This window comes from Rhincodon typus, chromosome 5 (genome assembly GCF_021869965.1).
Source record: "Rhincodon typus isolate 14 chromosome 5, sRhiTyp1.1, whole genome shotgun sequence".
Lineage (NCBI taxonomy): Eukaryota > Metazoa > Chordata > Chondrichthyes > Orectolobiformes > Rhincodontidae > Rhincodon > Rhincodon typus.
In genome coordinates, this window is record NC_063336.1 from 29,135,648 (window position 1) to 29,163,612 (window position 27,965).

A 27,965-nucleotide genomic window follows, 5' to 3' on the forward strand; every position below is an offset into this window, starting at 1 on the left:
TTCTCCAGGGCAATTAAGGATGGGCAATAAATGCCGGCCTAAACAGCAGTGGCCGTATTGCATGAATGAGTAATAAAAAGCTCTCTGCCTCTGCCCCAGTCTAACACCTACATCTGCCAAAATCCTTCTCCAATTTCTCGGCACCTCTAAATTTAATCTCTTCCCCCTTTCACTTTTCAGAAATTCCAACGTCTGTAAAACTGTTTACTGCATCATGTCCTGTTCATGCTTGATCCCATTGATTTAGATTGGCTCCCTCTTTCCCCAATGCATCAAGCTTAGAATACTCACTCATCCGTCATTTCATTCCACTGTACTGTTATCATCTCCTACAGGTCTCTCATTCTAGCCTATACTTCCCTTATTGTTTCATGGAATTTATGGTGATGTAAGAGCTGTCTGCTATAAAAGTGCAATGCTGGGACTCTGAAATAAAGCAGAAAGTGCTGGAGAAAGTCAACAGGCCTGGCAACATCTGTGACAAGAGGAACAGATAATATTTCAGAATTGTAGAAGAGACTGTTTACTCTGTTTCTGTCTCCACAGAACATCTCCAGGCCTGCTGAGTTTCTCATGCACTTTTCCGTTTTATTTTATTTTACATTATATAAGAATTTCCTCTTACCTGGCCACAATTCCAAGGATGTAAAGAAGTGGTCAACATCAGAGCAGAGCCTAGTGGTTATCCTGCTTGGGGCTAGAGTGTGTAATGAGGTCAGCTAGGTGGACTTCATAGAATATGAATTCCCTGATTTGAGGGGGCTGTTAATCTGGTCCAATCAGGGAGTCCTTGCTGACAGATATAAACAGGAGTGTCAGAGGTCCTGCTCACTGAGAGCTGGCTCTGAGGAAGCTGGATTAGTGTCAAAGAATGTAAATAAAGGGTGACTTGGTGACAGGATGCTAGCCTCTGGAGTTAATTCAGAGCGGTTGTATCATTCAGCTGAAAAGAGGTAGTTGAGGATATCATCTTTCAGCTTTGTGTGACTTGATGGAATGGAAAAGTACATGTTGGGAGAGAGCTAGTTTGTTTATCCTTTTATTTCCTTTCTAATTTCCTTCCTATCTTTGAAACAGAGATGAAGGGTATGTCTTTTATTTTCCCTATGGCCTTTGGAAATGCAGTTGCAATTGCACAAACTGCAAGGCTATGTACCAAGAACTGGAAATGAAATTGTGCTGGATAATCGTTTTTTTGGCCAGCACAAATGTAGAGACCTCCTTTTGTATCATAAATTTCTCAATGGCTGGGGGCATGCCATTCCCAACTTTATAATCAGAACTGTAAGTGACTTAAACTTTTTTTTTCCCCTCATTTCCCACTACATTTCCGTTACCATAATTCTGGAGAGCACAAAAATTGTCACTGGTTTCTCAACATTAAATTTCAGTTAAGTGCTTTGCATTGCAGTGGTTTCACTTCATTCGTGTGTGCACTATCATTATTTGTTGAAGCGAGCTTTGACAGAGAAGTCAATCAACTTATAGCCTCATAGTTGACATGTATAATAGTAACAGGGAGCATGGATATTGCTAAACGAGAAAAAAACAAAGAACTGCAGATGCCGGAAATCATGGATGCTGAAGAAGCGTCACTGGACCTGTAACGTTATCTCTGCTTTCTCTCCACAGATGCTGCCAACCTGCTAAGTTTTCCCAACAATTTCGGATTTTGGTTTGACTTATGAATATTGCCTTTGCTATGGAATTAAATAGTGTTTAATTAATTAAGTGCCACAAAGCTCTTGTGTGCCACTGACCTATCTTGAAGTTAGAACATAATAAAAACAATTTTAGCTAACAGATCCTCATGGCATGCAAATTTATTACCTGCTACATGTCAGTATGATGCTCAGCATACCACAACATGCCTCTGACTTGATCGCTGTTTTTCAATCCACTGTCGGGAAATTGAAATTTCACATCGTGCTTAATTATATCACCCTGCACATCACATTTCCCACTCTTACGGATGCCATAAAATCTCCACGAATGTTCCCTTGCCTAATCCAAAGACATTAAGGACAAATATGGCACTTAAAACACTGCCTCATTTTAAATCAAGTAACTCAGCAATGAGGATGGGTCCTGTTGGTCTCACATGAGTTTGTTTATTTTAGTATGCTTTATCCTTGTAAATACACTTCAAAGGAGAGCCAGCCCATTTATTGAGTTTATAACTCTGCGTACCTTAGGTTGAATGTTAAAGATCAAAGTTATGCTTTAAATCATCTTTAAAATAATGTGGATTAACATTATACTTCTTTTCCCGTTTAATTTAGAACGGATTGTTTAACTTCAGACCATCCGTTCGTCCAGTTCCTCTTGAAGTGCATATTCATGGCTTCCCAGGCCAGCATTACTGCCCACGCATGGCCAGTATGAACAAGCCAACATTCCAAGGTGAGTTTAGGATTTAAAAGATAGGAAAGCAACCTTTAAAATATTGAATCTTACTTTTTTTGCCCTTCATGTTCTCGAAACTATCCTTTGCTATGGGATACTATGGTGAGACAGTGGCATAGTCGTAATATCACTGGACTAGTAAACCAGAACCACAGGCTAATGTTCTGGACATGGTGAAATTTGCATTCAGTGGAATGAAAAGCTGGCTAATGGTGACGATGCAGCCAGTGTCAATTGGGAAAAAATTCTGGTCTGGTAATCACCTTTAGCACAGGAAATCTGCCGTCATTACCCATTCTGGCCTACATGTAACTCCAGACCCTTGATAATGTGGTTAATTCCTAACTGACCTCTTGGCAATTACAGATGGACAATAAATGCTGGCCTTGTCAGCAACATTCACATTCCTTTGAATGAATATTGTAAAAAAATTAGTTGGCAGTGTGACCTGATGAGTGCAGTGTCACACTGTTCTCGATTTCACTGGATGTGAATTCATTAAGTTCTGATATGTTCATATATGTACTTCATAGAGCAGGTGCAATAAGTTATGAAAGGTGACATTTATTTAAATTCAATCTTTTCATTTAACAAGATAATGACATTTGTTAACAGACTTCCTACGCATGAACAAATTTGCCTTTTATAAGATGAAAAATATTGGAGCAAAGCACCTGTAAACCTCCAGGATTCCAGTGCAATTGTTTCAACCATCAAAAAGTAAATTAATATCATCCAGTAATAATCACTCTGCATCTGTAGCTAATAGCATTTCATGATACTTATTTTTAAAGTGCAATAGAAACAATGAAAGTAAGTTAGTTTGAACTTCAAGTTATGAAGGAATGCAGTGTATTGTAATTGTTTTGGCACTCAATGTTTCCTTCCAGGTGTGTATTTTAATTTAAAATAATTTAAAATAGTGATTGACAAATTGCCATCATAAAGTCGTAGAGTCATACAGTGTGGAAACAGACCCTTTGGTCCCACTAGTCCACGCTGACCATGTTCCAAAACTAAACTAGTCCCACCTGCCTGCATTTAGCCCATATCCCTCCAAACCTTTCCTATTCAAGTTCTTATCCAAATGTCTTTTAAGTGTTGTAACTGTACCTGCATCCACCAATTCCTCTGGCAATTCATTCCACACACTAACCACTCTGTGTAAAAATGTTGGCCCTCCTGTCCTTTTTAATTCTTTCTTCTCTCACTTTAAAAATACAGCCCCTCATTTTGGACTTCCTGACCTTGGGGAAGAGACCTTTGCTATTCAGCTTATCAATGCCCCCTCATGATTTTATAAACCTCGATAAGCCTCTCAACCTGCTACCCTCTAGTAAAAGAAATTCCCGGCCTATTTTTATAACTCAAATCCTCCATTCCTGGCAACATCATGGTAAATCTTTTCTCAACCCTTGCCAATTTAATAATCTCCTTCGTATAGCATGGCAACTAGACTGCACACAGTACTCCAGAAGAGGCCTCATCAACGTCATGTACCAGCTCAACATGATGTCCCAACTCCTATACTCAATGGTCTGTGCAGTGAAGGCTAGTGTGCTAAATGCTTTCTTAACCATACTGTATACATGTGATACAAATTTCAAAGAATTATGTACTTGAACCCCTGGGTTTCTCTGTTCTACAACATTACCCAGGACCCTAGCGTTAATTGTATAAGTCCTGTCCTTGTTCTCTTTGACCACCCTCATTCTTTGTTTTACCAAAATGCAATACCTTGCATTTATCCAAATTAATCTCCATCTGCCATTCCTCAGCCCATTGACCCGACTGATCATGATCTCTTTACAATCTTGGATAACTTTCTTTACCATCCACAATACCATCAATTTTTGTGTCATCTGCAAACTTACTAACCATGCCTCCTATATTCTCATCCAAATTGTCTATTTAAATGACAAAAGTTGACCCCGTACCTATCCCTATGGAACACCACTGGTCACAGGCCTCTAGTCCGAAAAACAACGCTCCACCACCACCCTCTATCTTCTACCGTAAAGCCAATTTTGTATCCAATTGGCAAACTCACCCTAAATCCCATGTGATCTAATTTTACTGATTAGTCTACCATGTGAAACCTTATCAAAGACTTCACTAAAGTCCAAGTAAACAACATCTACTGGCCTACCCTCATTAGTCTTTCTCATTACTTCCTCAAAAATCTCAGTCAAATTTGTGAGACACAATTTCCCTCGCACAAAACCATGCTGACTATCCCTAATCATTCCTTGCCTCGCCAAATGCATGTAAATCATATCTTTCATAATCACCCCTAACAACTTACCCAGGTCTGTAGTTCTATCAGCAGTAAGAATTACCCCATACCTGATGTTGAATCAAATAAATAGTCCAACTTAAAATTTAAGATCAACATGTAACACTTGCCAAATATCATAATTCAAGCTACATTTTCTGATAGAAAACAGCAATTTTACTAATTGTGTTTGTCTCCAACTCGTACATCAAGTTGTCACTAATAACATCACCAAACGCTAATAGCAATGATAAGAGTCTTAGCCAAATGTAAACCAGGCATACCATTTTCAAGACCTATTGCTTTATAAAAAAAAACTATCTGGATAGAATGCTTTTGGCTTCATAAAGAAACACAATATTAGACTGAAAAGAATAGAGGCTTTAATACAGAAATGTGAAAATATGCCCATCTTATTTTGTTAATTAGTGCTCACTGATTCTGTTGAGAATACATTTTGTATTGATTAGGTAATAGCTGAAAAAATAAATTCTCAAATGTAACTACTGTGTTATCAGGTTGACAGTTGCAGATCATTTTGGGTCAAGCTAATTACAGCTGTATGGCTGAGCTAATTAGCTGTGTGACATAAATGTGTGTATTGATTGTAAGACGGAGGCCAGGCATGTCAGCTCAGATTAATTACAACCTGACTGTCACAAAGTACTAAACATTAAGGAACAATAAATCTGTCCTAGCCTATTCAACCACACCTGTTCCTAAATCAGCAACAAGCCATTAGATGTCAAGCATTTACAAATTGTTAAGATAGTTTTTTTTTAAACAGCTATTCGAAGCCATTCCCCATCCAAGCCTGTGCTGATCTTTGTGTCATCCAGACGTCAGACTCGCCTCACAGCTTTGGATTTGATAGCCTTTCTGGCAGCAGAAGATGACCCTAAACAGTGGCTACACATGGATGAGCGAGAGGTACAGTGCTCAACCTGAAATGTGTACTGTTTTACTTAATTTAACTTTTAGAAAAAAACATAAAAATGTTGATATCAATGTTTTCAGGTGAGCAGAGTGGCCGCACAGGTTTTTCCTTTAATTTTACCTCTTGTCATGTCATCACTCTATATGCTGTGTTGGGGTGGACACTTTTTATTAATTCAGTGCATGTGTGCTTCACTTTGTTTCCCATTCCTCGCTGCCCTTCAGAAGATGCCAGTGAGCTACCTCCTTGAACTGCCACATTTCGTTTAGCATAGGTGAACACATAATGCTGTTAAGGAGAGAATTCCAGGATTTTGATCCAACCACAGCATTGTAGTTCCAAGTTAGGATGATGTGTAGCTTGGAAGTGATTCTGATCCTATGAACTTGCTGCCCTCAGGTTTGAATAGTTGCTGTTGAATGGTGAATTGTTGAGTGCTTCATGTGGATGGTACATGATGTACTATGGTACACAGATGGTACACAACGCATCAATGTGGAGGGAGTGAATGTTGAATGTGTTAGATGGCCAATCAAGTGCCAATCAAGTGAGCATCCTGGATGGTGTTGAGCTTCATGAGTGTTCTTGGAGCTGCTGTCATCTTGGTAAGTGCAGTGTATTCCATCATAATCTTTACTTGTGCCTTGTAGGTGTTTAAAAAGTTTTGAGCAGTTGGAAGTGAGTTACTCGCCAATGAATTGCCAAATCCTGACCTCTGATACAAAAGTATTTATATGGCTAGTCCAGTTCAGTTTCTGGAGAATTGTAACCCTCTCCCCAGAATGTCAATAGTGTGGAATTCAGCAATAGTAATCTCATTGAATGTTGAGGAACAATGATTTCATTCTCTCTTGTTGGAGATGGTCATTGCCTGGAACTTGTGTGCCATGCATGTTACTTGCCACTTACCAGCTCAAGCCTGAATATTGTACAGATTTTGCTGCTTTCACAGACTGCCTCGGTAAGTAAGGTCATTGATAAAGCCAAATGATGTGCAGTCATCCCTACTCCTAACCTTAGTATGGAGATGCTGAAGATGGTTGCACCAATGACACCATCTAAGAAACTGCAGCAGAGATGTGCTGTGGCTGAAATGATTGACTTTCAACAACTACAATCATCTTTTATTGTGCTAGGTATGACTAACCAGTGTTTAGTTTCCTTTTGATTCCCATTGACTCCGGTTTCACACATGCTCCTTGATGCCACATTCAAATGCTGTGTGACAATGCTGTGGCTTTAAGAGGTCACTTTGTCCTTTTTTTTTGAAGAGAGGTTCCGAACAGTCTGTGAGAGATAAACAACTTGTAAAGCCTTAGGGTGCTTTTTTAAAAGTTAGAACAGTAGAAGCAGCCTGAATGGATGTGGACAAGCTCCCACACAACCAGTGGTTTTAGGTTTAGCTTTCAACAGTTGTTGCTAAGGCCTCAGCAGGGTTGTAAGGTAGTGAATCTCTCCCGGCTGCTACACTGTCTCTGAGTTTTTCTCCCTGAGCTGCTGGAGTCGAATGTGAGACAATCTGTTTTCTAAATTTGCATTTTTCCAAGGATGTGTTCATTGGATGTTAAAATGTTGGAACGGTTACTGTTTAGTAGTAAAATAATTTATTATTCTGTTAAGTTTGCCAGTAGAATTGTTACTCCAAGTTCCTCTTTCTTTTGTTGTATTTTAACTAAAGTGTTTGAATAAATTGTGTTTTGTCTAACATTGAGTGGTTTGACCAATTGAATTGCATTTGGAACACAATATCTCACATTTAATTTTAAAATAAGAAGAAGTTAGGGTCTAGGCTACCTTCTTAATGTATCTTGAGGGGGTCTGGTCTGGTCCATGATGCCAAGTTCACTTGCCCTCACTTCCCTTTGTAAGTTCAACTCTTTTGGCCATTTTGCCACTCATTTTCAGTTCCATTAAGCCCAGTGAACAGATTATTGCTGAGCAGGTGCCACTTGTTAGCATTGTTGATCACACTTTGCTGATGTTTGAGAGCAGATTGATGGCGCGATAACTGGCCAGTTTGGAACAGTCCTGCTTTTTGCGAACAGTAGATACTTGGGCAACTTTCCATATTGCCAGTTTATACCAGTCTTGTAACTGTTCTGGAACAGTTTGGCCAGTGGCTTAGCTGGTTCTGGAATACAGGTCTTCAATTGTACTGCCATAATGTTTGTCAAGGCTCACAGCCTTTATAGTATCAAGTGTCTTCAGCAATTTCTTGATATCGTGTACAGTGAATCAACTCGGCTGAAGGCTGGTATCTGTGACTTTGCGGACCTCAGGCGGAGGCAGAGATGAATCATCCACTTGGCATTTCTGGTTCAAGATGGCAAATATTTAAGACTTGTTTATTTCACGCTGATATACTTCACTCCTCCATCATTGAGAATGGAGATATTTGTAGAGCCTCTTTCTCCAATAAGTAATTTAATTGTCCACCATTGTTTGGTGGGGGGGGGTAGAGGATGGTTGGGGAGGGGCAGTTAGCTCAGTTCGCCAGGTGGCTAGTTTGCAATACAGTGTGATACCAATAGTGTGGATTCAATTTCCTGACCAGCTGAGGTTACTATTAAAGGACTCTCCTTCTCCAGTTCTCCTCTCGCCTGGGATGTAGCAACTCTCAAGTTAAACCACCACCAGTTGCGCCTCTTTCTGAGGGAGCAGCCCTATGGTCTGGTAGGACTATGGTGACTTTAGGTTTTTCCTTTACCACCATCGTTCACAAATGAGTGTGGCAAGACTGCAAAGCTTAGATCTGATTCTTTAGTTGTGTGATTGTTTTGAATATTGAATGCTACTTCTGCTGCTTTGACATTCATGTTGTCCGATTAAAAATCCCTCACTTTCAGATGCAGCTCTTGGCATTTTCCACTACACTCTTCACTGGACCAGGTTTGGTGCCCTGGCTTAGTGTCAATGGTTGTGTTGGAGATGTGCCAGGCCATAAAGTTACAGATTGTTGTTGAATAAAATTTTGGATCTGCTGATTGTCCACAGCACATTGTGGATGCCCAGTCTTGAGTTGCTCTGTGTATTGCACAACTGCCTTAATTAAAAACAAAATGCTTTTTTTCCTTCTGTCATTTTGTAATGGACACAAGTATGCTTCAAATAAGATTGCTGCAGGCGATTGCTCAGAGATTAGCCCCAGACCGAGCAAATTTTCTGTTTACAGCATTAAGGAAAAAAAAATCTAGGGACCTATTTTACCAGCACTGCATTCTTTTTACAATGCCTAAAATTTCCACGGTTTCACCAGGATATAAAGTTCAGCCTAGATTTCCAGCAGGTGCATGTCAAACAAGCTAGTGCAGTTTCATGAGGATGGGGTACTCCCTTCAATTGATTGACCCACTAGCCTGTGGATTGAATTCCAGTTGTCATGTGTCACTTGTCTGCCAACTTAACCCAACCATTTCCTTCAATCTCCAGCATTCTTCCCCACTTTCAGCCATCAGGCCAAATTATCTCATCAAACCCCTACATTTAAATCTAAGTCATTGATATATGTACACTCATTGTTTGTTATACATGGATTGGCTACCCGTGAAGGAGACCAGTATTGTTCCTTGGCCATAACCCTTCACTTATATGTCAGCTGAAGGTTAGTTGATAGCCCACTTGCTTCTAAATTATTGGAACAGGGATAGGCCATTCAGTCCGTCGAGTCTGCCCCACTATTCAATATGATCGTGGCTGTTTTGAACACTTTAATGCCTTTTACCTGTCCCATCCTCGTAACCCTGTATGCCATTGATAATCACAAATCTATCAATCTCTTTCTTAAACATACTCAAATAGTAGACTTGCACAATCCTCTATGATAGAAAATTCTTAAGGTCCACAACCCTCGAAAAGAAATTTTCCTTGTCTCAAACTTAAGTGGTATCCCTATTATTTTTAAATTGTGCCCCTTGGTTCTTCCCTCCCCACCCAGCTGAAATATCTTGCCTGCATCTAACCTTTAAGTATTTTATAAGTTTCAATGCGACCACCCTCATTCTTCAAAACGCTAGAGAATACGGGTCCAGTTTACCCAGTCTCTCTTTATGGGATAGTCCCACTATCCGAGGAACTAATCTGGTGAACCTTTGTTGCACTGCCTCCTTGGAGATAATGTCCTCCTTAATATAAGGCCACTACAACTATGCATGTTACTCCAGCTGGTCTAACCAGGTTCTTGTACATCTTCACAACTCCTGTACTCATATTCCCAGTTTAGGCCTGTTGTAGGGGTTGAGCATAAAATTCAAGGTTGACGCTCCAGTGCAGTACTGAGGGAGTGCTACACTTTTGGAACTGCCGTCATTCAGATGGGTGTAAAAGGTTCCGTTGTACAATTTTGAAGAGAAGGGCAGTTACCTCCATGTCATGACCAATATTTATCATAGAATGGTTTCAGCACAGGAGATTGTTCTGCCCATCATTTACCCAGTTACAGTCCTCCATCATTTCCCTGTAGTTCTGCACATTTGTCCTTTTCAGGTAATACTCAAATTGCCTCTTGATGCCTACATTGAACCTGTCCCACTACAGTTCGGCATCCCATATCTTTACCACTGGCTGCATGAAATGTTTTTCCGTGTGTCATCATTACTGCTTGGTGTGTTACCTTAGTCTGTTCCATTTTGTTCTTCATCCTTGAACAAAAGGAACATTTCCTCTCTATTACTCTGTTCAGACTCCTCTATATTTTAAATAGCTCTAGCAAATCTCCTCTTCACATTATTTTCAGCAAGGAAAACAGCTTATCCATTTATGTAACTAGTTCCAGGAATAAGGCACTTCAATCTCATGAATCTTTTTTGCACTCTGTATAACACTTTTGCATTCTTCCTAACGTGTAATACTCAGAACTGGATGAAATACACTAGTTGAGGCCAAACAATGTTTTGATACAAGTTGACAAAACTTCCTAGCTTTTGCACTCTCTGCCTCTATTGATAAAGCCTACGTGCTGTGTGCTTTGTTCCCCACATACTCAATGTCTTGCCACCTTCAGTGATTTGTGCACAAATACGCCCAGGTTTCACTGCTCCTGCCATCCCTTCAAAATTGTATCCTGTACCGTTTGAGTAAATTCCTACACACATCTCCAGTTCAAATTTCATCTGCCACTTGCTCGTTCATTCCGCCAAACTGTTTGTATCCTACTGTATTTTCCCTACAGTTCATGTAACTTCCACATTTGTATTGTTCAATACTCAGGCAGTTGAACGGTCTATTCCTGCTCCTACATTCCTTTGTTCAAAGACCTGAGGCGAATACACAGATAGGGGTCAGGCGAATAAAAGGCTGTGCACCAACTTGCTTACCAGTTCTCTCCTCCAGCCATTTTTTTCCAGAGACATATTGGGTCTGATACCAGCAAGCCATGGATTCCTGTGGGGTTGCTGATTAAGGTTATTGAGTAACTAATTATCGGCAACTTTCACACTATAAACCAATTCTGCATCAGGCAGGCTTTGTCAGGAGTCCAGCAGCAAAGAGAAGACGACTTCTGAGCCAAAGGTTGGAGCTCTGAGAAAACAAAAGTTTTAATATGACAAGGCTGTTGTCTATCCATGTCTCAGTCTTGCTATTGCATAAGGATTTCCTGAAGACCAATGTCTCTAATAATGAAGAGACTAACTTTGTGGCAGCTGATGCATTTCTTCACGACGGCTCTCGTTTCTTGGGTCTCAGCAGCACTCTGTCTCAAGAGAGAGTTAGAACAGCCAGCTTCATTTGCAATAGACTACACTGTGTACACCTTCTCGACTGGGACACCATGTTATCCCTAACTGGGTGGTAAACTCTTCCCGCGAAATTAAGCTAGTGGGCACTTCAGCAAGGAGTAGCATCAGGACTCGGACATAACCAACCTCCCCTCCTGAATACCTTCAAAGTTGGGACAATTCAACCCAAAATCCTGAAAACTTGAAGAAACGGTAGGCTGTAATGATGGTTGGGCGAAAAGTCAACTGTCCTTCTCTATCTAGTGAATGAACTGACAGTAAATCATAGTATTAATATTGCCTAACGTAAGAAGTTTTGGTCACTTTATAACAACAGAGGTCATGCTGCCTGTTATGATCATTTGATTAGAATACAACAGATATTTCCCAAACATATGTCTGCAACTCAAAAGTAGCCTACAAAACATGCACTAGTAAATGGCTTTAATGCAAAGAACATTAGTTTCCATTTGGATATTGACTTAATTAATGAAATAAACTGTTGTAACATGGAATTATCTTTAGTATTCTCATTTTGAGCAATTAAATGAGTATATTTTTATAATTATTTCATGGAATATGATCTTCGTTGGCAGGCATGATGTGAAGGTGCCAGTGTTGGACTGGGGTGGACAAAGTCAGAAGTCACATGATATCAGGTTATAGTCCCACAAATTTATTTGAAATTACAAACTTTTGGAGCACTGCTCCTTTGTCAGGTGAAGCTTGTGATTTCACATAAAATTGTTGGACTATAAGCTGGTGTCGTGTGACTTCTGACTTCATTGGCAGGGACAGCATTTGTTGCCCTTCCCAAGTTGCCATTAGGAACGTGGTAATGAGCTGCCTTCTTGAACCGCTGCAAGTATAGGTACACCCACAGTGCCTTTTGGGAGTGAGGCCCAGGATTTTGACGCAGCAACACTGAAGGGTATTAGTTACAAGTTGCCAGCCTGAAAATGTCCCCCTTATCCCAACTCTGCCTTTTATTAGTTAGCCAGTCTTCTGTCCATGCCAATTTGCCACCTTCATCACCATGGGCTCTTAATTTATTAAGTAGCCTAATGTGCAGTACCTTATCAAATGCCTTTTGGAAATCCAAATATATTGCATCCATTGCTTCCTTTTATCTATCCCCGTGGCACTTCCTCAAATAATTCTAATTTCCCCTTCATGAAACCAAGTTGACTTTGCTTGATTTCAATATGTTTCTAAATGCTGTGCTACTACATCCTTTATAATAGGCTCTAACCTGTTCCCATTAATTAACATTAAGCTAACTGTGACATATAGTTGCCTGAATTTTTTTTTGTCTCCTCAACTCATCTCACTAGTTCAGCTCCTTTGTGCATGTTGAACCAAAGCTGTAATGGCATCAGGAGGCAAAACTCAAACTGAGTGTTAGTGAACAGGTTATTGTTAAGCACATGCTGCTTGACAACACTGTTGATGACTCTTCCTATAATATCTGATGACTGAGAGTAGACTGATAGGACAGTAATTGGCTAGTTTGGATTTGTTCTGATTTTTCCATGCAGGACTTACCTGGGCAATTTTCCATAGTGTCAGATAGATGCCAGTATTTGTTTTCTGTGTAGGTATGTCACAGTCCTGTTAGGTTTTGATGCCGTAAAGATAGGTACAAGTCAGGATATGTGCAACTTGGAGGGGAACATGCAGGTGCTGGTGTTCTCAAGTGTCTACTGACTTTCAGCTACAATTAGAGATGTACAGCACAGAAACAGACCCTTCGGTCGAACTCATCTGCACCAACCAGACATGCCAATCTGACCTAGTCCCATTTGCCAGCATTTGGCTCATATCCCTCTGAACCCTTCCTATTCATGTACCCATTCAGATGGTTTTACATGTTGTAATTGTACCAGCTACCTCTACTTCCTCTGGCAGCTCATTCCATACATGCACAACCCTCTGCATGAAAAGGTTACCCCTCAGGTCCTTTTCAAATCTTTTCCCTCTCGCTTTAAACCTATGCTGTCTAGTTTTGGACTCCCCCATGCTAGAAGAAGGATGTTGGTTATTCACCCTATCCATGCCCCTCATGATTTTATAAACATCAATAAGATCACCCCTCAGCCTCCAACACTCCTGGGGAAAAAAGCCTCAGCCTATTCATCTCCTCCCTGTAACTCAAACCCTCCAGTCCCAGCAACATCCTTGTATATCTTTTCTGCACCCTCTCAAGTTTAACAAGATCCTTCCTATAGAAGGCCGACCAGAATTGTACTCGGTGTTCTAAAACTGGCCTCACCAATGTCCTCTGAAACTGCAACATGACGTCTCAACTCCTATTCTCAATGTTCTGACCAATGAATGCAAGTGTGCCAAATGCTGCCTTCACCACCCTATCTACCGACTCCACTTTCAAGGAACAGTGCACCCCAGGTCTCTTTGTTCAGCAACACTCCCCAGGGCCCTACATTAAGTGTATAAGTCCTGGTCTGATTTGCCTTACCAAAATGCAACGCTTCACATTTATCTAAATTAAACTCAATCTCCCACTCCTTGTCCCATTAACCCATCTGATCAATGTTCCATTGTACACTGAGGTAAACTTCTTCACTGTCCACTACACCACCTATTGTGGTGTCATCTGCAAACTTACTAACCATACCTCCTATATTCACATCCAAATCATTTATATAAATGACGAAAAGCAGTGGACCAAGCACCAATCCTTGTGACACACCACTAGTCACAGGCTTCCAGTCTGAAAATCAACCCTCTGTCACCACTCTCTGTCTCCTGCCTTCAAGCCAATTTTGTATCCAATTTGTTAGCTCACCCTGGATCCCATATGATTTAACCTTGCTAACCAGTCTACCACGCAGAACCTTGTCAGACACTTTGTTGAAGTCCATATAGACAGTGCTCCGCCTTCATCAGTTGTGAAAGAGGCTTGATAGTTACTGTACTTGCAGAATCTACACAGTGCTGCCAATATGTGCAAGTGCTGGATGACATCAAGCCTCTGAGTCTTGTTGAAACTGCACTCAAAGTATTCCATCACACTCCCGACTTGCATCTTTTAGATGATGTACAAAGACATGTACAAGTCAGCAAGTCAGTTACTCAACACAGAATTTACACCCTCTAACCCGCTCTTCAAGCCACATCAGTTTCTAGTTAATAGTAATTCCCAGGATGTTGATGGTGAGAGATACAGTCAATTTAATACATAGAATATCAAGGAAGACTTTTGAATTTTCTGTTACTGCAGATGATCTTTCCTGGAGCTTTTTGGCAAGTATCATTCATATGACAAGCCTGAAAGTTGTACAGGTCTTGCTACATGCAGTATGAACCTTTTCAGTATCTAAGGAGTTTTAGAAATATAGCGAGGGAGGGGCGAGAGTCAGACAGGGAAGGAGAAAGGGTGAAGAAATGAGACAGGCAAGGAGAGAGGGAAGAGAGGAGTCAGGAGAGAGACATGGAAGGAGAGATGGGAGAGAGAGACAGGGGATAGAGGGAAATAAGAAAGACAAGGAGAGGAGGAAGGAGAAGCTATGAGAGGAAGGGGGGGTTGTCAAAGAGACTAGTTGGAAGGAGAGAGACAGGAAGGAAAGGAAGAAAGACATGTGTAAGGGAGAAGAAAGGAAAGGAGAGGGGAGGGGCAGAAGAAGGGGATGGGATGGCGGGGAGGGAGGAAGGAGAAAGATGGAAGAAAGAGTGTAAGAGAGAGAACAGAGAAAAATGGAGGTGTAAAAGAGTTCAAAGGCTCCAAATTTTAGAATTAATTGGGAATATTGTGGATAATTTTCAAAATCTGAAACCTACCTATCTAAGTGCATGCTGATTTCATTCATTCAGTGTTCGGAGCACCACATAATTATTGGTGCAATTGTTTGATGATACATCCTGTATAAAGTGCAGATCACCAAAGTAATTGCGTACATCTTTCAGTCTGTAGCACTGACATTAGGACTATGTTAAAAGACCTTTATAACAATGGGATATTGCAATAGGCCTATTAAAATATAAAATCTGGACCCACTGTGAATTCATGCAGCAGCCCCTCAGGACTTGTTCAAAAATCAAATCAAAAAGAAACACTAAAGCGGGTAACAATGAGTGGTGTTCAAGGCTGTTCTGGTTGTGATCAATCAAGAAACCCTGTAGCACACACCAGATGGATGTTTATTCCATGAAAACAATAAGGAAATAAGTTCACAGATGCTCTAATGGTTAGCTATAACACTTTCTAAAATGTTTGGTTTAATGGTTGACATGTAACGGTTCGTTAATAAGAAATAACTGCTTTAAAATATTTATAAATGCTTTACATATGCTGCAATTATCTATTACTGAATGTTAATGCTGTACCTTATCGTTATGTGACACATTGATGCAATGGATTTATTCAGATATTTTTGTAAGATATTACTGCTATTATTACATTGCATAAGCAGGATTAAAACCTGTATTCCATACTTAATGAAACATTGGATCTTATTTTTTTTGGAAAGGTATTTAAATTATTAGCAGCAGTGTTGTTCTGGGTAATTTTTCCATGACTGACCTGGTCAGAAGTAGATTAGCAAACTCCAGCTTTGACCTTGAGTTTAAAACTTAACCCAATCCCCAAGATTGCTGCAAATTTTCTTTGAGGCATTAGGAAACCTAACAAGCAATTTTTGGCTTCAATTCATGAACTCATTTTACACAACATATTGGTAAAAAGCAAAGAGTAATCTCTTGCTGCTTTTCCCACTCTTTTCTGTGTTGTTTTTCTGATAAACCTAATTTGGGCCATGGGTTGTCAAGGTATGAGTCGAAGTCAACCATTCAGCCCCTTGAGCCTGTTCTGCCTTTCAATAAAGTTGTGGCTGAACTGTTTGTGTTTCAAATTCCACGTTCCCACCAACTCCCAGTAACCCTGCCTAACAAGAATCTATCCATCTCTGTCTTTAAAATATTCAATGGCTTCACCTCCCTCACCTACTGCTACAGTGCATTCCAAAATCTCTTAGTCCTTTCAGAGAAAAATATTCTCCTCATCTTTGTCCTGAAAAGGTGACCACAAATTTTAAAACAGTGCCCCCTTGTTCTGGACTGCTCAAGAGGAAATACCTTTTCTGTATCCACCTTGTCAAGAGCATTCAGGATCTTCTATGTTTATTCATCTTATCAATTTAAAAATTGGGGGTGGAAAAAATGTTGTTGCTCCATGGCTTCCCGTATTGTTCAACATGCTGTATACTTCTGTCTGAAATTTTCTCCTGAAAAAGTGCACTAAGCTGGTGTCTTTCGGGTCCTGCTATGGGCTGTTGCAGAACTGATGTAATGCTGTGTAAATAGCTATGTGGCAAAAATTTCCTTCCTGAAGCAGAGGAGCGAACATAATTAGATTTCCACTGTTTAATGATCAAAGACATGCACACATTTACTGTGGATGATTTACGTAAGGACAGTCTTGTCATATTGAATTTCAGTGATTGTTGTGTTATCACATCCTGCTACTTTAGCTGCATTGAGTTAAAGGTTTCTTGTCTTCAAATACACGTCTCGATCATTACAAAGCTATATTGGAATTCTGTGTTTCACAACTATAATGCTGGGGAGAAAGCACGGTTGCCAATCTCCATGAAACAAGCTCATGTTTATTTACAAACATTTAATTATTATCTCCTACAAGCTGGTAGATTAACTAGTGCCGAATCTAACAGCAATCATTTTCCTCTATAAATATGTACAGATGGAAATCATCACAGAAATTTTTGTTCAGTAATTCACGTTGAACTGGTTTGAGGATTTATCATCAGTTATTCCTTGTAACTAGTTAAAACATTGAAGATCTGTTGGGAGATAAGATATTGCAGCAAATTTACTATCTAACTAGCTGTATAAGACACTTGTTAGATCTCAGCTAGATTACTGTATACAGTTTTAGGCACCACATTATGGTAGGGATGTGAATGCATTGGAGAGAGTGTAGAAGCAATTTAAAAGAATGGTTCTAGTGATGAGAAAATTCAGTTATGAGTATAGATTAAAGTAGTTGGAACTGTTCTCCTTGGAGGGAAGGAGACTAAGAGGAGACCTTATCAAGCTTTTCAAAATCGTGAGAGGGCTCAGTTGAGTAGGGAAGGAGAAGCCGTTTCCACTTACAAAAGGAAGAACGAGAGGGCATAGATTCATAGCAATTTGCAAAATAAGCAAAGGTGACATTAGAGAGAACTTTTTCAGTCAGTGAATAGTTAACGTATGGAATGCACTGCCTAGAAATTTGTGGGGGACATGTTCAGTTGAGTTATTCAAGAGGGCAATGAATGATTATTTGCATGATTATCATGTGCAAGGGTATAGGGAAAAAGCAGGAGATTGGCAGTGAGCAATGCTCATTTGAAGAGCTGGTGCAGGCTAAATGGCCGCCTCCTGCAAGATAAAACTAATGTGATTATATGAAAAATGTATAAATGCTTCCTGGAGAGATGTTGGCAGAGTATAATTAAAATATTTATTCACCCCACTCGTACTGACAGGCTGTATTGCTCTGACTCTTGGAAGATTCCAAGGTTAAGTTGGCTCATTTGACAGCATTCTCACCTGACAGTCAGAAAGTCAGAGATTCAAGCCCGCTCCAAGACATTTAGCCTGACAGTTCAATATAATATTTATGCACCAGTAGTGAGCACATATAGATTTGGCACTTTTTGCTTACATTGACAACTTCGCAGATGCAATTTAGTGCAGAGAAGTATAAGACAATTCTTTAAAGCATTGAAATATTTGAAGCAATGGAAGGATACAAAACTATGAAAAGAGAATAGTGAAGTGGGTTTAGTTTTTGCTTACTTCAGCAAAAAGCCTTTGCAAAAAGGTTCAAATGTCTTTTGTGCTGTTAAATTGTAGAGTTCTATTACAGATGTATAGATGTTCGGTAAGGCATAAGGGGAGGCAGCTGCCTAACTGCATGCTAACCAAAATTTCTCACTAAATAGCAGACCGAAGAATAAAAAGTTTATGATTAAGAAAGGTGACAGACCAAGGCACTTACAAATAAGAGTTTGTATAAAACAGTAATGGTAAGTAGACAAATGTGTTGGCTAACTAGGTTAACATAATGCTGATTAAGTTATTTAGAAATGTGATTAACTAACAAAAATAAGTAGAGGGAATAGATAACCAAAAATTCAATACAGCACAATTGCTGTGTGTTTCTGGAATCATAAAGTTAACATCTCTTGGACAGACCAATGTTAGCAAACTTGGAGCAATGTTCTGGATTGATGCATTGATCTTTAGGAATGAAAAATTTCCCTCAATTGGAAACTCTACTTTTAGCTTTCTTGGGAGAGTCAGTTGAGTAGATACCACAATGGGACATGATATTGACAAAGTGGACAATCCTGTTTATTTCACGTTGTTCTAAGAGCATTAATAGTTACCATACAGTGCGAAACTGACTTGAAGTATAGGTCAGACCGGTTGACAATGTTAGGTCCCTTCTTTCTGAAGAGCATTGTGTTTTAGAACAATTCAGCAGCTTTTGTAATTATTTTTCTAGTGTTATCCCCTAACTAATTTATTATACTCAATTTCACAATTTTCTGTTGTGGAATTTTGAACTTAACACTGACTTGCTCATCCTGTACCACAATCAAGAGTCTAATGGACTGTGTGGCTAATTCGTATTTTCCTGCAGAAAAATGGCCGTAGAGTACTGTTTTTTACTCTTGGTATTTTCTTTTGCTTCACAGGGGTCTGAAAAGCAGCTACTTAAGAAGCTTTTCTCAATGATTTAATTGCTTCTTTAAGTCTCATGGTTGCATGTTAAATGAAAAAAAGTTGTTAGTTTGAAGTATTTGCTAGAAAATGAAATGCACAAGTTGAATTTTTGGTCAGCTATTGATGAAATATTCTTAAAACCACTGAACAGATGTAAATACGTGTGAACTGGTAACTCATGCACACACATCACTTACTCATACAACACAACCTAAAATGAATATCTTAACTTTTGCAATAAGGCAAATATGAAACTTGAAATGTTTAAAATTCCCATGTTGTAATACAAATATGCAAACTTTTATAGTAAAATGTATGTTTTGTTGTCAATGTTCATAATTCTAGAACTCATACACGTAAATTAATAGTACCATTGGGTATTTGATACTCAAAGGGATAAGCAGTTTTTTTTTTATATTCTGAACAGATAATGTTCTGTTGTGTGTGAATTGCCATATATTTTGAACATACACAACTTTTAATTTTCTGTAAAACCAAACCATTTTCATTACCAGTTTGACATCTTTTTGGTAAGAAGCCAAATTAGCATTATTTCCAGACATCTGCTTCCTCATCTCAAATGCTTTGAAATCAGAATCCAATTAATTAATGTGATGTAAGCGTCAGCACACCAAGCATACACTGGACAGTTAAATATGGAGGGAATAAAACATTAGGCGTCAGCCTCTAAAAATAAATCATCATGGACAAAAGAACTGAGCGAAGCTGGAGATTTTTGATGAAGTCAGATCATTATATCCTGTTTGAACATGACCCCCCAATCTTGCTGCTCGACACCCTCCCCACACACCGCCTCCTTCCCACTATCACACGTAGCGCCCCTCCGAAGCCATCCCCTCTCACCACTTCCACTAACCCCCTCCCCCACTCCAGCCGACCAACCCAGCCAGCCTTGTCCTTGGGACCTAAATTTTACATGAAAGCTGGAATGCTGTCAAGTCCTCAACAGGATGCATCCATATGTTGCAGCACAGCAGTCACATATCTGATTTACTAAGTATATCCTTGAAAAATAATCAAGTAACCATGTGTCAACTGTAATAACTGACTATAATAACGATAATGGTCCAACAAGTCTCAATTAATTTTATACATAGATTGATAATAAATTGTGTCTGTCAGGCAAAATAATTCATTCGTTTTGGAAAGTTGCCAAAATATGATGCTTCAGTACCTCTAATACTTGTGTTTAAGCTATCACAAATAAAAGATAAATTATGCAACGTAGAATAGCTGGATCTTAATTCGGATATAACATGTACTTCAAAGCTAATGATATACTGGAAATATGGTGCATTTTTATTCATTTCTGGATGTGACCATCACTGCAGACAATCGGATGTTGCCATGAAAAGTGCTCCAATTTATGTGGTGTAGGTCACCCATAATATGTTGAAGTGGGGAGTTCCAGAGTTTAGACCTAAAAGTGTCCAATGCTGTCTGGCTTGAAACGAAACCAGGAATTGATGATGATCCTATCCACTTAGTCCATTTGAACTTCTAGCTAGTAGAGATCAGAGTTTTTGAAGGTGAAGGGGAGGCGATGATGTGGTAGTATTGTCACTGGACTGCTAATCCAGAGACACAGGTAATACTCTGAGGATTTGGGTTTGAACCCCATAGCAGATGGGAAAGTTAGAATTAAAAAAAAAGTGGAATTAGAAGTCTAATTGTGATTATGAAGCTACTTTTGAATGTTGTGAAACCCCATTTGTACCATCAATGTCCGTCAGTGGAGGATATTCGTCATGCTTACCTAATCGCCAACACTCCATTGCACTTTCCAAACCCCAGACGACTGCCATCTAGAAGGACAACGTGGGAACGCTACCACCCGCAAATTCCTGCTATGCCACTCAACTATCCTGATTTGGAAATATATCAGTATCCTTCAGTGTTGCTGGGTCAGAATTCTGGAACTCCCTCCTTCACATCATTGTGGTTCTATGCACACCAAATGATCTGCAGCAGTTCAAGAAGGCAGCTCAACACCACTGTCTCAAGGGCACTTAGGGATGGGCAATAAATGCTAGCCCAGCCAGTGACACATCCATGAATGAATTAAAAAAACAAATCTGGCTTTCCTATGACTCCAGACCCACAACGTTGTAGTTGACTCTAAACTGACCTCTGAAAGGGTGTAGCAAACCACTCAACTGTGGAATGATCTGATGATCCGTTTGGCAGTTACCAAATGTAGCTCAAGAGGGCCATAAACTACAGACCAGTTAGCTTGATATCAGTCATCAGGAATTCCTCTATTAAACCTGCTTCCACCATGTTTCCAGGCTGTGTGGAAAGAATTTATCGCACCACCCTGGCTTCATTTGCACATTGCTTTGGATATATGTCCCCCTCATTCTTGTTTCTTTTACAAGTGGAAACACCTTCTCCCTACCCACTCAACAGCCTATTCATGAATTTGAAAGTCTCAATCAGATCCTATCTCGGCCTTTTTACCTCCAGGGAGAACAGTCCCAACCCCTTCAATCTATCCTCATTACTGAAGTCTCTCATTCCTGGAGCCATTCTTAAAAATTATTTCTGTACTCTCTCTAGTACATTCACGTTTTTCCTGTGGCACCCACAACTCTGCACAATACTCCAACTGAGCTCTAACAAGTGTCTTGTACAAATTCAACATCACCACCTGCTGGATATCTCATTAAGGAAATCTTATTACAATGAATTTAGAAAATTTAATATGGTTTGGAAGGTTGAAGTGGAGGTGTTGGTGGTATTGTCACTGGACTGCTAATCCATAGACACAGGTACTACTCTGAGGATTTGGTTTGAATCCCACAGCAGATGGGGGAGTTAATTTTTTTTTAAATGATCAAAGTCAACATGTTTTTTTCAAATGGGAAATCATGTTTGAACAAATTTGTTAAAGAATTTTGATGATGTAGCTAGTAGATAAAATGAAACCAGAAAACGTAGTGTTTGGATTTCCAAAATGCATTCAACAGGATGTTACACAAAAGGTGAAGGGCTTACAGATTTGGTGGTAATGTATATTAGCAAAGATTCATTAATGTACAATAGGGATAAACAGGACATTTTCAAATTGGCAGGCAGTGACTACTGGAGTGCTACAAAGATCAGTGTTGAATTCTTAGCTATTCACAGTTTATCAATGACTTATTCTTAAAGGTGACTTGTATAAAGAGGTCACATTCAATGATAATACAATGCAATCTATGATAGATGCACAATAAAACTACAGAGAGACATAGACAGGTTCAGTGAGTGAGGAAGAAGGTGGCAGGTTGATTCTTGTGAGGAAATGTGACGTTATTCACCTTGGAAGTGAGAATATTTTTAATAGGTGTTAAATTGGTAAATCACAGTATTATTACAGTGTAGAAGGGGGCCGTTTGGACCCTCATGGGTGCCCCAGCTCTATTATTTAGTCTGCACTGTTATTTACTGCCAGTTTTCCTGCCTTTTCCCACATCTCTGTGCATCATTAGCGTTCAAAAGCCATCCAGTGCCCTGTTGAATTCTTTGATTAAACCTGCCCCCCACATTTCCAGGCTGTGTGTAAAAGATTTTCTCGCACCATTCTGGCTGCATTTGTACATTAACTTATGTCTATGCCCCCTCGTTCTTGTTTCTTTTACAAATGGAAACATCTTTACCCTATCTACTCTGCAGCCTATTCATGATTTTGAAAGTCTCAATCAGATCTCAGCCTTTTCTCTCCAAGGAGAACATTCCCAACCTCTTCAATCTATCCTCATTACTGAAGTCTCTCATTCCTGGAGCCATTCTTGTAAATTGCTTCCACACCCTCTCCAGTGCATTCACGTTTTTCCTGTGGCATCTGTAATTATACACAATACTCCAGCTGAGTTCTAATAAGTGTCTTGTACAAGTTCAACATCACCACCTGCTCAATGCTTGTATTAATAAAGCTGAGAAAACTGTATGCTTTATTTACCACTCCCTGTCCTTCCACCTTTAATGATCTGTACACATATACACCCAGGTCCCTCTGCTTCTGGACCCCCTTCATAAAATAGGGGGTACAATTCTATTGTTTTTCAGCATTCTTCTGACCAAAGTGTATGTTGATGTTGTAAGGAGCTTAGGTGTGTACAAGGAACAAAAGTGAGCATGTAGGTACAACAACAATTAAGAAGGCAGATGGCATGAATGACCTTTATTGCAGATGGATTAGAGTAATAATAAAGAAGTCTTGATAACCTCGAACAAGCTGGGATACGTGTGCAATTTTGGTCTCCATATTTAATGGAAGTTATACTTGGGTTTAGAGGGGATGCAGTGAAGGTTCACAAGATTGGTTCCTGCAATGAGAGCATTGTCTTATGATAAGATACCTGCATTTTCTACATTAGAAGAATGAAAGCTCATTATCATTTGAAACATGCAAGGTTCTAAAGGGATTTAGTGGGTGGATGCCAAAGTTATTTCTTGTAGCTAAAGAATCCAGAATAGAGGAGCATTGTCTTAGGATAAGAAGGTGATTATTTAGGATAGAGATGGGGAGAAATTCCTTCATGCAAAGGTTTGTGAATCTTTAGAATTCTCAGCTGCAGAGATTTGTGGATGCTTCGTTGTTGAATATGTTCAAAGCTGAGACAGATTTTTGGTCTGTGTGCTAGGTATGACTCCAACCATGGAGAGATTTCTCGTGATTTCCATCGGCTATAGTTTTACATGAGGTATCCTTGTTAGGAGACTGCAATCAATCTTGAGGACTCCTGGATCAACTTCCTCCTCATTATATATCACAGTGCCCCCATTCTTCTGGTTCTGTCCTGATGATGAGATGAAATAGTGATGGTGTTATTTGGGACATGGTGTGTTGTTAGGTTTGGTGAGTGTGACTGTTGTTTAACTAATTTGTGTGACAGCTCTCCGACATTGTAGAATTAGGTGTAGAATCTTTCTGATGCTGTTCGTGTAGGCACCAGAAAGATTCTACACGCCCCGACACACTCATCACACTACCCAACATCAGGAACATGTCAGAAGTCACCACAAGACTCCTACGACCGCTGGGCATCAGAGTGGCACTCAAGCCCACGTTAACCCTACGACAACTGCTCACCCGAACTAAAGACCCACTCCCCGCCATGGACAGGACCAATGTCATCGACAAGATCCCCTGCAGAGACTGCAAGAAACACTACATCGGACAAACAGGAAGGAAACTAACAACAAGAGTACATGAACACCAACTGGCTACAAAAAGACATGACCAATACTCACTCATCTCAATCCACATGGATAAGGAGAACCACGACTTCGACTGGGACAACACCAACATCCTGGGACAGGCTAGGCAGAGACAAGCACGAGAATTCCTGGAAACATGGCACTCCACAAAGCATGCTATTAATAAACACATTGAACTCAACCCCATATACATTCCACTATGAGTGAAAACCCGAAGTGAGGCAATCCATCTCAACGGACCCCAGAGTTTATAAACCAGGCGGGAAAACACACCGACGCTTCATCGGAGGCTGCACTGAGGATGTTACCAAGCATGGTAACGAAACGTCTGCAAAACAACAAACCAGCTCAGCGAGCTAACCAACCTCAACACCCACAACCCGAGCTACAGATCTACTCCAAAACCTTAGATATTTAAACAGTGAATACCACCACCAACACCATTACCAAACTCCCACCCTTTTCCCCCCCACTCCAATTTCATAAAGCAACAAATGGGTTATGAAGCACTCTGAAACTTCAAGAGATCATGAAAAATGGTTGAAAGTGCAAATCCTTTATTAATTAGTACAGTATGCTTTTCAGCTTCATGCACTGCTCTCATTTTTGAATACGTATTCTTCTAATTTTAATTCATCGCAATTGATATTCAGTCGTCATCATCTTGATGTTCATCACAATATCTCAGTGATTAATTTGTTAATGGAACTGAACTGAAGTTGTGCAGTAATTGATGATTAATGCATTCTACAGGTTTATGCTCTGACTTTTTCATGCCCAAACCACCCCTGACAATATCGTAATTGTTCACGTACCTCTTGTATTTAACTACATAACTGTATTTCTCTCCATAAAGTCTTTTTTTTATCAAAATGGTGTTATTTGTGCAAGTACCTTAGCAGTACAGAATTTGCTCTTGGTAATAGTTAGGCACAGGTTAGTTACATTTCGTAGGACCGGAAACATATGTTGCAGTGAATTATGCAAACACATGACAATCTCCAAGCAGCAGCCTGGTTTTCCTGCTGTTAACAGCTCTGCAGGTTTGTTAGGCAAGTACCAGCCCCCCTACCAGAGGCCTTCACTTTTCCAATTTGCATTACATAGTCATCTTGGCATTATAGACAGGAAGCAAGGGCCACATGCTTGCCCCAATCAATGAATCCTACCCAATAATGTCTACAAATAAAGAAGAGGATCATCTGTGTTTAAAACGTAGCGTTTATCTGCTTTTTCTTTCTAATCCGACGCTTATTTTTTTTAAAGTTCTTTAAAGCAACATTGCAAAGAATACTTCAAGATTTTATTCAAACCTACTCTATGTGATAATGTAGCAGAATAAGTTCATGTAGTTGAAGAAAAATCAATTGATTGTTACTATTAACATTTAATTCATTTTAAATCATTTCACATCTTTGATCCAAATTGGATAAAACTATTTATTAAATAATGGAAATGACAGTACTTCAAACCTTAAATTTACATTGCAGTCTTTCAAGTCTGATATATTTGTCATTGTTTTAATCCATACTGTTTACAGCAATTTATTTAGCCAAAGTACGTTTACCGTATTGTTTCAGCTTCCAGAGAGCTGTTGAATGCTAACTTGATTTCAGTAGTGCACGTTTGTCCTCTTGATCAGAACAGCTGTTTGTAGTTAGTTACCATAGGCCTATATTGTCATGTCAATAGCCAGAAGGTTTTTACAAGGATGTCAATTGTACACGGCTACCCTATTTGCAACATATTATAAGCTGTTTGTATTCACATTTTAATGGAGAGGAATGTTTAGTTTCACCTTATTTCTGTTTTGTAATTTGATTTTTATTTGAATGAAAAGGGTATGTTGTGACCTTATTCAAGTGTAATGATTGCCATGCTGAGGACAAGCATGAGCATAAGGGCGATCCCTGTACTTCAGTGATAATTCTAGAAAAGATTTAATGAAAGTAGATAGGTTTGCAGTTTGTGTACTTGTGCAATCATAGACTGGCTGATTGTTAGTGTGTGTGCACAGCTATGAGGGTTGTAGCTAGTGTAATCTTAAGATTGTCACTAATGCACTTGTGCTCAAGTGGTACATAAACACCATTATGGACTGGTTGGGACGAATGGTCTATACATGTGCCATATGTCTTCCACAAATGCCATTATAATTAGTGCATTTGGGAAATCATGGACAGGATGTAGTTTCTAGAAGTTTTATGGCAAGATTATTTTTAAAGTGAAATTTTCCTTTTCTCCTTTTTACATATTTGCAGATGAGTGACATAATTGAGATGGTGAGAGATTCCAATCTAAAACTGACCTTAGCCTTTGGTATTGGTTTACATCATGCTGGACTCCATGAACGTGACCGGAAACATGTGGAAGAACTGTTTGTGAACTGCAAAATCCAGGTGACTGCTTTCTGTTTTTTTTCCCATATCCCCAAAACAAAAATGTTTTAAAAACGCTTCATTTGAATCTGCCTTTTTATTTATAATTGTTGAATATACTTGAATCTGTTTGTGCTCACTACTGTTGTAGATTCTTATTGCTACAAGCACTTTAGCCTGGGGAGTGAACTTCCCTGCTCATCTGGTCATTGTTAAAGGTACTGAGTTCTATGATGGAAAAACAAGACGTTATGTGGACTTTGCAATCACAGGTAAGCAGCATATTGTGTTTATCTCCGTTTTTTACCTTCCAGTGCAATGTTTTGGCATCATTGAATCTGGTTTATGATCCCCAATACGAATCATGGTTTAATTCAAAGAAATGTAACTCAGTGGGCCCAAAAAGATTTTTCTTTTCAGGTGCACCAACACTACTTATATGTCACATCCCTCAAACCCCTCTCTCTGGAAACTCTGAATCCATTTCCTATTCACAACCTTTTTGAATGTGAAAATTTGTCATCTCAGTGCTAATTGCCGGGCCCACTCCCTTATTCAGAGACTGTGTCCCAGCATTCTGGATTCCTCAGGCAGGCAGGCAAGTAAAAAAAGAAGCAAACTTGTACTCGCCAAGGTCTTTCAAACGGCAACCAGGCAAATGAGAATTTTAAAATTAAGTCACTGTTTCAATGGGAGATGGTGTAATTCCGGGAGCACATGGGAGCAATATAATAAATGGCGGGTTAAATAATTTGTGATGGTTTTCAATTATGGATAAATGTTAGCCAGGACACAGGAAATTTTCTTAGTCATCTCATTATAACCTTGAGATTGCTTGCATCCATTTGAGCTCAAAGATTGAACCTTGGTTTAACATCTTATTTAAAGACAGCATTTCTAACATTGCAACATTCCTGTGCAACGTTTTTGTCAACTTAGGGTAAGTGCTAAAATCATGGAATTGTGTCTTTAACCCATAGCTCTCTGACTCAATCAAGTAATTAGTGTAACTAGTAACTGGTGGAGTGCCACAGAGATCAGTTCTGGGACCCTAATTATTTACAATCTATATTAATGACTTGGATGAGAAAAGTGAATGTACAATAGTGAAGTTTGCATATGGCACAAAAATAGATGGGAAGGTAAGTGGTGAGGATGACAGAAAGGGTCTGCAGAGAGATATAACACAGTGTGGAGCTGGAGGTACACAGCAGGCCAGGCAGCATCAGAGGAGCAGGAAAGCTGACGTTTCGAGTTGGGACCCTTCTTCAGAAATGGGG

At 39.5% G+C, this 27,965-nt stretch overlaps 1 protein-coding gene across 2 annotated transcripts in view; it reads left to right on the forward strand.

Moving 5' to 3' along the window:
• Window positions 1-27,965, forward strand: part of ascc3 (activating signal cointegrator 1 complex subunit 3) — a 494,022-nt gene that overhangs the window by 359,076 nt on the left and 106,981 nt on the right. For both annotated transcript variants that reach the window (XM_048596924.1, XM_048596923.1), the window contains exons 29-32: window positions 2,283-2,403; window positions 5,469-5,611; window positions 26,569-26,706; window positions 26,837-26,957. In XM_048596924.1, coding sequence (XP_048452881.1) covers window positions 2,283-2,403; window positions 5,469-5,611; window positions 26,569-26,706; window positions 26,837-26,957 — 523 coding nt within the window. The remainder of the gene's footprint in view (window positions 1-2,282; window positions 2,404-5,468; window positions 5,612-26,568; window positions 26,707-26,836; window positions 26,958-27,965) is intronic.